This window comes from Mus caroli, chromosome 7 (assembly GCF_900094665.2).
Source record: "Mus caroli chromosome 7, CAROLI_EIJ_v1.1, whole genome shotgun sequence".
In the NCBI taxonomy this organism is placed as follows: Eukaryota; Metazoa; Chordata; class Mammalia; order Rodentia; family Muridae; genus Mus; species Mus caroli.
The window spans coordinates 132787624-132799718 of NC_034576.1; the positions used below are offsets into that span (position 1 = coordinate 132787624).

The 12095-nt window shown below is 49.4% G+C and overlaps 1 protein-coding gene across 6 annotated transcripts in view; it reads left to right on the forward strand.

The window, feature by feature from the left end:
• The window catches only part of Btbd16 (BTB domain containing 16), a 49215-nt gene that overhangs the window by 6452 nt on the left and 30668 nt on the right, over positions 1-12095 (forward strand). For all 6 annotated transcript variants that reach the window (XM_021167860.1, XM_021167861.1, XM_021167862.1 and 3 more), the window contains exons 4-7: positions 3391-3464; positions 5021-5164; positions 7761-7850; positions 9238-9352. In XM_021167860.1, the coding sequence (XP_021023519.1) occupies positions 3391-3464; positions 5021-5164; positions 7761-7850; positions 9238-9352 (423 nt within the window). The remainder of the gene's footprint in view (positions 1-3390; positions 3465-5020; positions 5165-7760; positions 7851-9237; positions 9353-12095) is intronic.

A 12095-nucleotide genomic window follows, 5' to 3' on the forward strand; every position in this document is an offset into this window, starting at 1 on the left:
CCCATCAGTAAAGTCTTGTCCCTGTCTCCTGGGTTGTAATTGTGGCTTCCCCTACGTGGGTTCATTGTCAGCTTTGACAGAAGCCAGATCAAACTGTAGTAAATGTATCACACCAAAGGCCACTCAGCCCCTGGCTCCCCGTTCCCAGTTATTTTGGGTGTGTAGCCTGCTCAGGTCAGTGACCTGCATGCCATCCAGCTGGCCAGCTCGCCTTGTTGTGTCTATGGGTTTCTAGGGCATGAGGGACTCTGAGGCTGCTCACTCCTAAACACTGTGCAGAGTTAGGGGCTGAGAGACACGAAGTTGTTGACTCCTTCATCACAGTTCCAGTTTCTTATCTGCACACTGAATATGTTCTCCTGTGTGACACGAGTCCTGGAAAGACCTTGAACAGACACACTCAGTAAAAATAAGCCAAGCTGTCTTGGGGGACGGGGGCATTCTGGCACATGTGGGCACACTATCACTTACCCAAAAGAGGCTGCACAGGGATGGGGCTGCCCAGCCAAGACTTAAAGGAAGGGTCCTTACACTAAGGATCATGGCATGCTGGGAAATGAGCCCAGGGTCTGCCCTTCCTGGTCCTCTGGCTGGTGACCCTGGATGATGCTTTCCTTTCATCTGGTCTGCAATGCCAAGTCTGCATCTAGGTCGGGAAGGTCTTAAAAAGCAATGAAGATGGTATTAGGAGAGACCTTGCTATTCTATACGCATACAGTTCTGGGAGAGGGATATTAGGGCAAGCGACCAGGCTATAGGGGAAACAGGAGCAGATATCAGCCAAGTGTGGGCTCAGCTACGGTAGGCCCCACAGTCATTCACCTTTCTACTCTGCCCAGGCTTTTTGCTTGCTTGCTTGTTTGTTTGTTTTCAAGACAGGGTTTCTGTGGATAACCACCCTGGCTGTTGTGGAAATTTCTTTTTAGGCCAGGCTGGTCTTGAACCCATAGAGATCCACCTGCCTCTGCCTTTGAGTGCTGGGATTTGCTGGGATTAGAGGCTTGTGCCACCACACCCCGCCAGGCATCTTTGTTTTATAAGGGAAAGCTCTGAGACCAAGAGACAGATCCCAAGGCCATGTGGAAGCAAATGAAGGGTCTGAGACCCAGGTCTATGTGGTTCTGCCCAGTTGATCTGACTGGAGTCCCTGATACCGTGAGCATCAGTTAGCACTCTCACACATGGCTTTCCTGGATCCCCTTTCTCCTTCTTGATCATGGGCCACAACTTCAGGGGGCAGGTGCCAGCCTATGAGCCCATTACCATTGCTCCCTGCCACATCTTCACAGGGCATCTCTCCTCCTGCTGAGTGAAGGGATGTTGTGTGTACCAAAGACTCTACCAGTGAGCCTGCATCTTGAGGTCTACAAAGCACTTATAGTAAACAGCTATCACACCCAGGAGAGGCAGTGTGGCCATTTGGTCATCTGGCATCTCCTGCCTCAGCTGGTACTAGGGATGTTTGTGAGGCAGGTTGAGCTCATGGACAGTGTCCTGTGTTTTCCAAAACCCACTCCCGCCATTTAAGGTGATGGTCTGAACTCTTAACCCTGCCTGGCTCTTCTCAGACATGTCAAGTGATTGAGGGAAGGGCTGAGGGTGGCTGGGTCCAGTCAATCACTCCTAATGGAGTAAACAACTCAGGCTCCCAAGTGCCTTCCTGAGGTTGAGTCACTTGCAGCCACCTCTGACCTGGAAAGGGTGGCATGCTGTCACTGTTATTCCGGAAACAGGCTCCCACCCAAACCGCCTCCATGCACCTGGCTCGTGAGGGCTTCTGAATCAGTGGGAAACAGCGTTCTCAAGTGGACACTGGGTTACACAGACCAGATGTGGTCCACAAGCATCCCTTGGCTAGCTAGCTTTCTTGGGATGATCGTCTTCTGGGTATGTGACTCACATTTTAGTTTATTTCCACACTCTGCATGTGTAGTACATAGCGTCTGTGAAAAGCGTTACCAGGGGTGCTATTCATACTCAGACTCAGCTGACACTGACCAAACACATGCATGGTGACTTGTGCCAGGGTCACAGCAGTAAACAGGCACCCTGTCTGTTATGCAGAGGGCACAGGAATAGGCAGGCAAACAGAAGACATTGCAGGAGTTTTAATGGGACAGTCTTGGGGTGTATAGGGGATGAAGGTGCTAGCCCAGAGAAAGCAGCAATGAGTATTTTCCCTAGAGAATTAATAAGAGCCTAGGAGAGAGGCAGGAGAATCCTTAGCACAGGAATGGGGTCTGTGAGTTTGTGGGAACTGTGTTCATGAAGCCAGAAAGGGTTGCAGCAGAGTGGGGGGCACAAGGCAGTAGTGAGGCAGGGGCTTGTAGCTTTGAGTCTATAGGGACTCAGTGGTGGATCCCCAACAGGAGAGACAAGATCAGATCTGTGTGTTGTATGGGGTGTGAATCCAAGGAGGAAACTGCTGGAAGGGTGGGAGACAGGCAGTGACTGGGGACATAAGTCTGGAGAAAGGTGAGGAACGAAGGCAAAGATGCATGAAGGGGTTGCAAAGAGCATCTCATCAGATGGAGACACATGCTCAGAGGTGACAATGCCCAGGTGACTGGCTCGGGCACCTGAGGGTCCGTTTCCTGAAACAGAAACTCAGATAGAGGAACAAAGTAGGGTTTGAGCTAGCTGTGAAGTCAATTTTCAGATGTCCCGAGACTGGCAGCGTCTGACACCAGCTAATATCTTAGAAAAGAACGCTCTGTGCTCTTCCCCAGGAGATATCGAGTGAGTACCTACTGTATACCATTGTTTTAGAGATGTCCCAAAGGAACGTCTATTGCCATTCTACTGGTAAGCCTTGACCTCCTTGGCAAGTCAAGCTTACAGGCCGAAGTAGGGATCCGTGTTTTGGGGTCAACTCTCAGGAGAGTTGAGAAAACTGTCATAAGGTGATGTTTTAGGGATGGATGCTGTAAAGAGAGATGATGTGGGGATGCTCTAATGATTGATGTATATTGTGCGGATGGATGATGTAAGGATAGTGTATGGATGGCTGCTGTGGGGATGGATGGTGTAGGGACTGATGGTCTAATAAACTATACAGTGGGATGAGTTGTGGTCCAGTTTCTGAGCCCTGCCACGAAACACTATTGTAAAGTTGGTGAGCAATAGTAACCACATCGGGAAGAAGAAACGGGGAGCCCAGGTCACACAGCCAGACCAGCACCAATGCCAAAACCAGCTAGACGGAGCTCCATGACAATCTATCTGGTGCAGAAATTTAAGGTTGGTGGCCATTGTCCCTCTTTCTCCAACTCCTGGCTCACATAAGACATACAGAGCTTGTCACCTACACCTTTTATAACTTTTATAGTTAGCAAAATTTTTTTGACTTAATATTAACTGCTGTGTCTTCTGTTTGTGTTTCCGCTCAAGATTATGTATCTCAAAATTCCAGAAGCTTTTCTCTGAAAATATCATGAACAGTGGCACCCAAAGCGGGGAAGCAGGTGAGCGGTCACCAGTGGATTCAACCAGAGCTATGCTGACGTCATGGGCCTCCTATGGTCCCTGTGGAAGGGAACCAGCCATTGGCAGGTCTCTGTTCTGTAGACCACAATTCTCATGCACCGCAGTGTCTAACATGAGGCAGGTGCCTGTAAACAGTCTCCTATGTGTGACAAGTAGAACAACATACGCATACATATACGCATGTCCCGGTGGGTACATAAACGCAAACACACTGACGTCAATAAGTAGCCTGAGGGAAGTCTAAACATAGCACTCAGGAACAGGGCAACTGGGGTTTTGTCCCTTTGGGATTTAGCCAGTCATGACTGACATCAGCTTGACACTTTCCCCAAAGGACTTTCCTGTGATAGGAGCATAAATCAGAATAGGAAAAAGGTCCACTGAGCCAGGTGAGGAAAGTGGGAAGATACTGTAGTGGGTTTTTCCCTACCTCTTGTTATGCTGGAGACTGAACCTGGACCTCAAATATACCAGTCATGCACTCACCCACTGAGCCACGCCTCTACTCCAGCGTGAGCCTCTTAAAGGAGTTTTTCAGGGCTAAGCCCCACAGAATGGTTGCCCAAGGTCAGAGACAGCCTCTTTTCCAAGGGAAAGCTAATAACCTATTCTCGTCTGCCAACTCTAATGAGACCTTCTTACATCAAGGAGAAAAGATACCAGGATTGATTAGTGATGTCTGCCATGTAATGGCCACCTTCAAATTTAAGATTGATGTTCAGAGAGGAAGAATTCTGTTCCTTTCTATAGTCACCCCACATATATGGGGCTTTAAAAAAAAAAAACAGGCATAAACAAAATACCTGAGGTAGTCCAAGATATAACACGCAAACTCAGTTTCTTAACTTCGACATGAAACAATATCTTAAGTTCATAAATGAGAGTATCAGGGAGAGGACACAGGTACCCCAAGTCACAGAGTCAAGCTTTCTTGCCAAGAAAACAAGAAACAGCAAGTGGCCCTCTAGATCATGCCTGGTTTGGAATAACTGTCTCTTTCACCAGCCCCTCCTCCAGTTCAGTGCTAACAGTAAGAACAGAGTCAATCAGAGTCCTCCCACCCACTCCCCTCCTGCCTCACCATGGCCTGGCATCCTTGTGTCATTTACCTGCCCCTCTATCAAGGTCTCCTCTTAATCATCTATGACAGACACAGGACAGGATGCCCCACATAAAGCACTCCACAGTTTGCAAAGGGCTGTTTTAACAGGGCCATCTTACTTCAATATGAAGCCTCCTAAGAGAATTCACCCAAGAGGGTCCTAAAGAGCCTGAGTTAAAGGGCAGCTTATATGCCTTGGAAATCTACAACTTTGTCAACGGCTCTAGAAAAACTGATTGCCATAACACTGCTTGTGTAGTCCCCCTCAAAGCCAGCAAGTGCTTGGCCCCACACTACACTAAGACCTGGACAAGCCACTTGTCCCCATTGTCTGCTGAATGGCTACGACCGTTGTGGGAGAGACGATGTATCCTCAGGCAGCAATGTTCCTGAACTGACCAAGCATCCTTCTCTCTCTCTCTCTCTCCTCAGATGTGATCCTTGAATGCCTTGGCTTCAAGTGGGAACTCCACCACCCTCAGATCTTTCAGTCTGGGACCTTGGCCAAGCTCTACCTGACAGCCTTGATACAGAACACGAAAAGCTCCCAGAGGGAACTGGACAAGGTTCAGAAAGGTAGTCTCCCAGGGGACCTGGGGCGGGAGCCGCAGAGACCCTTGGCATTCCGGGAACCCAGCTTGGCCTATGGTCCCCGTTAATGACAAATCTTGTTCTGCAGTGTGAGCATACTATGTGTCCAGTCTGCTTCCTCATTCCTTGGAATGGTCCCCAAAGCCAGCCAGCATTCTGGTCATGGTAGGACTGCATTTCCAGGTCATGGAAGCAACGCCTTTCTCTGGAGCCAGCCAGGCCACCAGAGCCCCCAGTCACGGCCCCTCCCTGAGCCTGGAGTACATTCTCCTACCAGCCTCTGGCTTGGCATCGAGCCAAGTATATATGCTGCTGTGATGCTCCACAGAAGCGTGGAGGCCTGGGCCCCTTCTTATGATGTCTTTGCTGTCCCTAAGCACTTGCCCCATGTGCTCTAGAAAGGACTTCCACTCCTCTGTCTTCCCACAGCTCAGGTCAGGCCATTGACAGAGCCACCCACGCAGGCTCAGGTGACTTAGAGAGAGGGTATGCTGGAAAGTAAGAGAGCCCGAAGTGGGAAAGGGGAGCAGTGCTCATGTTATTTTTGATGGCTCCAGAATAGTGTCACTAACAGAAAAAACTTATTTCCTGCCCTTCTAATCCAAGACCCCTGCTGGTGGCAAGGCCTCGCTAAAGATATCAGAGAAGATGAGGTGACTATCACTGCTCACACACTGATAAGTGCCGGGGTCATCCATCTCCAGGGTGTTCCATGAAACAGTCACTACCCTCTCTATGCCTTTAGACGCCAGCAGAGCCTCCGTCCCAAGGCCACACACAGATCTCATAATCCTTGCTGTGGTTTTGTTGGGAATGTCTGTCCTTGGAGCTGTCCTGGAGTTGGCATAGACAAGGCTTCTGGGAAAGCTCTGGCGAGCTGAGCCCTGTAGGTTCCTGAGGCTTCCCATGGCTGCTCACCCTCTTTCTATCTCACACTGATGGGCTGCTGAACTTGGAGCTGGTGTTTATTGTCCGGGATGAAATCCAAAGGAAACAGCCTCTTCTGCTAAGCATACTCCAGCTCCCTTGATTTCCACAGACCTCAGGAACATGGCTAGTTTCCTATCGTGTCTGGGTGTCCCTAACATGGGGAAGTTTGAGCCTGTGTGTCTGTCTCTCACTCCGGCCTTAGCTGATACCGTTCTTTCCTTCAACAAACATTGGATGCTGTGCTTATACCAGGCATCTAGGGGGAAAGAACAACACCAAAATGATGATGAAATATAGTAAGTAGCATGATCCATTATAATACCAGCCGCCCCCTCCTGTGTGCCTACTGTGTGCAAGGCATTTGTGTGTAGTGTCATTTGCTTTTTGCAATAGGGCTGACTGATTGGCAAGACCATGCACACAGGAATCTAGGCCATCAGGTGGAAACAAAAGTGATCAAGTGCTAAGTAAGACCCGGCACTTAGTAGGTACACAGGGAGGCAAGGGTGATGCTTAGTGGGTAATTTATAAATATTTGCTGAGTGGGAATCTGAATACGGATAAACGTCGGGGGATAGTGAGGGGATGCTGTGGAAAAGGCACTTTTGTTGGCTCATCTTTCTGCAGCACCGCTTCCTCTTTGGCTCCCATATCGTGCACCTTGAGCTCTATGGTACTAGACCTATTTGTTTTGTCAATTCAGCTAATATTGACTCAGGGATAGTGTGTGAAAGACCGTGGCACATCCTTGGGTTGGTGCGGCTAGAGAGCCATCAATGTGCCTGTCCCGTAAGTATAAGAGCAGACTCGTGGTAAAATAGTGGGTTGTAGTAAGTTGGTCACAGAAGAAACAGGCCACGGGAGCGTCACACTACTCAGGGAAGCAAACTCAGACAGGAAAGTTTAGGACCTAGGAAAAAAGAGCAGTGGGGAGAAGTTGGCAGCCATGAAGTTCCTGGGATCACAGGCGAGGCTCTGACCTCCATGCATGCCTCCACAGGGCATGACCTTGGAGGCCTCCTCTGAGAGCCTCCGTTTAGAACAGCTCCGAGTTCATGGATTAGCTAGCAGCTCATTGGCCCAACCCATCCCTTCCCCCAGAACTCCTCAGTGGCAGGGATCCTCAATTTAAAACCCCTAGGGCGAAGCAACAAGAGCCACTGCGTGGGGCTTGTGAAGTGGCTCAGCAGGCAAAGGTGCTCGCCACCAAGGCTGACTATTTACTTCTGATCTCGGGGACCCCAGTGGTGAAAGGAGAGAACTGACTCCCACAGATGGTCTTCTGACCTCTGCATGTGCCATGGCCTGTCCCCCAACCAACCAATCAATAAAAGAATGGGACAACATTTTTTAAAAGAAGAGAGCCACTACATGGATGTCACAGCCCCACTCATCCTTCAGCAGGTGGCCTCTGTGTTCCCCATGGAGCCCAGGCACCAAGACCAATGATTGGGGCCCCCCTCGCCCTCAAACTGCTCACAGCCTAGATGGGGGCGAATGGAAGAGGACAGAAAGAGGGGCAGAGAAGGAGGCGTGGTAAACGTGGCCAGCGCAATGCAGGTTTTAGCCACTCATTTTGGCAGTGCTAATCCAGGCTGTGCACAGGGTGTGGGCGGGGCCTCGTTCTCCATCTCTGCATTTCCTTCACTAGCTCATCCATCCGGGAGGATCAAAAAAAGGTCTCCTGTAAAGAAGATCATCATTTCCATGAGGATCAATGACCCAGCAGTCACCAGAGTTGGTAATGTAACCCACCGTCATGTTCTGAGAAGGCCACTGAACGGCCCTCCCAGAGACAAAAAACGAACAGCAAAACACAGCATACAAGTGAGACCCGCTCCTCTTCAAGAGTACTGAGCAGGGACTGGAGAGATGGCTCAGTCGGTACCGAGCCTGCTGTGTGAACCTAAGGACCTGAGTTCTATCTCCAGCACTCAAGTAAAAAGCTAGATGTATGCACATCTGTAGCCCAAAGTGATGGGTGGGGTCAGGCAGGCAGATGTAGAACATCCCTGATCACTGACCAGCCAGCCTAGCCAAATTGATGACATCTAGGTTCAGCAGGAGACCCTGCCTCAAAAAAAAAAAAAAAAAAAAAAAAAAAAAAAAAAAAAAAAAAAAAACAGGTTGCAAGTGATTGACAAGATACTTGACATCAACCCCTGACCTTCACACATACTAGGGAAAATAGAGGGAAGCAGATCACTCGTAAAGATCAATGTGGCCACTGGTTTGGGAACAAGATACAGGAAAGGAAGGAAGTAGGAAGTAGAGGCTTCTCATGCCTGGGAGAAACAGAACTTCCCTACCGAGTACCCTACCTGTAGGCACAAGGATACCCACAGGCCTTTGCTTCTTTCCAAGCAGCACTTGGCCTGCCCCCTCCCCACTGCCCCCCACTGCCCCCCACTGTCCCCCCGCTGTCTGGGCAACAACAGCTGTAGAAGGTTCCTGCAGAGTGTTCAACCTCTCCCCAGCTTTCCCAATCAGTCATGTGTGTGAACACAGCACTCATGACATGCTCTGATGACACAGGTCTGCGGGTAGGTAGGTCAGGAGCAAATGCCCCAGGGCACTGGTACAGCTCGTGGTCCTCAGAGCGCACTGCAATCGCATAGCAATGCTGTCCTGGAACATGTTGCATTTGGAGGAGGCCCATTCCATCTGACCCCTCTAGCCAGGCAGTCTGGTTCCTAAATCATTAAATTATCTTGGCTCTTCCTAGGAATGCCTGTCCTTTCCTGAAGTTCTCAGACTCTAAGGGAAACCCGTCATTAAGCTCCTTCATAAATCTAGAGAAACAGTCCTGTGGGGTCATGGACCCCCAGATTAAGGGAAACCTGGGGAACATGCTGGCCTTGTGGTTATCTGTCACATGTACTCTGAAGGCAGACTCAAGGGAGCATCTTTATAGTGCAGATCGGATTTCCTTGCCTTCATCCTCAGCTTCTTCAGGAAGCTGTGGGTCTGAGGTGGTTACCTGACCAGGTAGGATCTGTACCAAAGTCAGCACTTCTCGACTTTCCTCCAATTATCTCCACCCCATCCCAGCTGCAAAAGTAGTGAGGCCCCCAGGTAGGCACACGAAGCCCATGCTAATGGGTTTCTCTCTGCTGCTGCCTCTTCAGCCTTCGCCCTGGCCCTGAAGAACCTCTACATGAAAGAGGTGGAGATGACCGTGGACAATGTGCTGGGCGTGTTGGCTTCTGCTCACATCCTCCAGTTCAACCGACTATTTCAAAAGTAAGGACAACAGGAGGGACAGGCCAGCCTGGGCAAACTGGGAGTATTCTTTGTGGCTTATTTCTTGGAGTTCCTCTGTACCAAACCTGACTTAGAGCCCAGAAAGGGACAACATGAAACTCACACAGATGCATGCAAGTGTTTTTTTAGTAGCCCCCGTTATTTTTGTGCATGTAGGCTAAGTGATTCTTGATTCATAGGAATGAATTACATAGGAATTACAAGTGGGGAAAAACTACCACAGAGAGAGAGTACGCTGCTATGTAAAGTGACGTCCCTCAAACCTGGCTTGCTTATGTGAAGTCACTCTGTGGTGTGATGACACTTCCTAAGGTATTCATTTGTGTGCCGCATGGAAATCCCTTTGTGGGATTTGTCTTTCTAGACTATCCTGTTCCTTCCTCAAGTGCCCATTTGGTCTTAAAGACAGGAATGGAGCTGAATTATGTGGCTGTCTGATTTTCTATGCAATTTGGTACAAAGACTTAGGGCAAGGATGATGTTCCTGGCTTGTTTAAACTTCTTGGGTCTCAGTGACTTTTATTTTGGGTTGTAGCTGACAAGGTCATACCGAATACCCCAGGCTGGCCTTGAACTAACAATCCTCCAGCCTCAACCTCCTGTGTGCTTGGATTGCAAGGCTACCCCACAGCTCTTGACAAGCCTCAGTTTGTCTGTATACATGAATGAGTATCCCACTCAAGACAACAGAAGACACCATCTGCTCTGATAAGGCAATAGGCTTTCTCCCAGGGAATCTGGAGGGATTAATTTTAGAGGCCACATACTCGTATTCAATGCAACTTGTTTCTGAGCAACTGAGGATTCTGGGGGTACCTGAGGATGCCTCAGGCCAGGCACTCTGCTAGGAGCTTCTTACAGGCTTATTGAGGGAGACAGGCGCTCCCCAAGCCAAGGATCTCAGGTGCTCTGAGGTCTGGAATGATAAGTAAGGGACAGAGTAAGAAGGATCTGGGGTCTGAGAAAGTCCTCCAGTGTGTCTGTGTGGCCAGAGGTCTGTGTAGCTATGCATGATGGGAGAGGAGCAGCTGCAGTCAGAGTCAGTGTGCGTGGTGTCTTGCAGTCGTCTAAGGAAGCTGGCCTTGACTCTTCCTAATGGGTGGGAAAGTCAGACAGTGCCAGAGACTCCCCAAACTCCTTATGTCATAGGTGACACCCACTTCAGCTCCATCTAGCCTGTTATTGGTTATTAAATTGGGGAGGTGCAACTTGCTCACTTGGATCATTTCTGAGCAGCTACTTCCCAGGCCCACATATTGGGAGAGTGGCTTCCCTCTGGAAGGGAGCCCCTAGCCACCTTCTGTCTCCATCCATCACCATCTTGTCTCCAATATTAGAAGCCCTATACAATAGCTAGAACCCTGTTCCTGGCTTATCTGCAGCTGGCCACGAATAGCAAGTCCTCTGTTCTTTTGCCTCCTGCCCCGCCTTATTCTGCGTGCCAGGGCAGGAAGAATGCTGCTTACAATGAGCCAAGCCTATTGACCTGTTCATGAGCCTAGGCAGGTGAGACCTGTCCCAGATTCTTCACATGACCTCAGTGAGCTTAGTATTCTAGGTCAGAGGCCAGAGCAGGTCTGCCACACAGCTGAGCCTGTGTTTGAGAAGCTGGTGGTACAATTGGCAGAGGTATGCCAGTCAAGCTTAAGAGTGTGGTGTGTGTGAGTATGTGTGCATACATACATGCTCATGTAGTAGGTCAGCAGTGCCCTGGGTCACTCTGATGCCACGGTAACTTCAGGCCACAGATGAGACCCTGCAGGTTATCTCAGCTGGAGTCCAGATTCATGAGAAACACACTGACGGCTGTTCAAGTCTGAATCACACATCCTGAGGGATCTTTGAGGCATGGGACCTGTGAACACATGTGTCACTCACCTAGTGATGTTGCATAGATTGATGTTTGCACTGGTACCTGGGCTGGGATCACAGCTGAGTTCATGGCCGTCACAGGGCGACTCAGGGTGGCTGGAGCAGAAGGAGAAGGGGAAAGTGAACCAGGAGTTTAGGATGAGGCTGGTCATATAGGACCTCAGAGGTGAAATCAGCAACTTTCTCACTTGGTTTAGTCAGCAGAGCATAGTGAGTGGTTAGCAGGAACCATTGTGTGGCGTGGGCATGGTACTTGAGGCTCGTGGGAAGCTGGTACTGAGGCAGAGCTGGGAGGCACAGAGGATCTGAGCTAAGTATGGGGAGCAGAGGGACAGGCCCAAGAAACATGAAGATGGGAACCAATGGGCTTGATAATCTTATGAACCAGAGGTGTTAAAACAGAAGGAAGGGAATTCTAATACGCCCTGGCAGAAATGAAGATATTCTAAAAAGACATTTGTGTCTCCTGGTCAGACTCTCAGAATATTGAAACAACAGGACACACAAAAGTAAAATTTTCCCCAGGAGCCTCACACTGAGAGAAGGAAAAGGCGCCAGGCAGAGGAGGAACTTGTCTTCCTGACAGAGAGTTCACATAGGTCCAACAACTTGTCATGTGACCACACAGGAGGCCACTAAAGCCCAGACAGTGATGGGCCAGTCATGGGCGGGGCAACATCTTGACTGTGGCTGCTTATACATGCATGTCCTTGGTCTTCTAATTAAACTTTAATTTCACATCAGGACCCCAAAGACAGGCTTGGGGATCTTGTCTCTCATCCCAATGTGAGCATACTGGATAAAATCTCCTTTTTTTTTCCCTGCTTTTAATTTAGCTCTTTTTTTTATT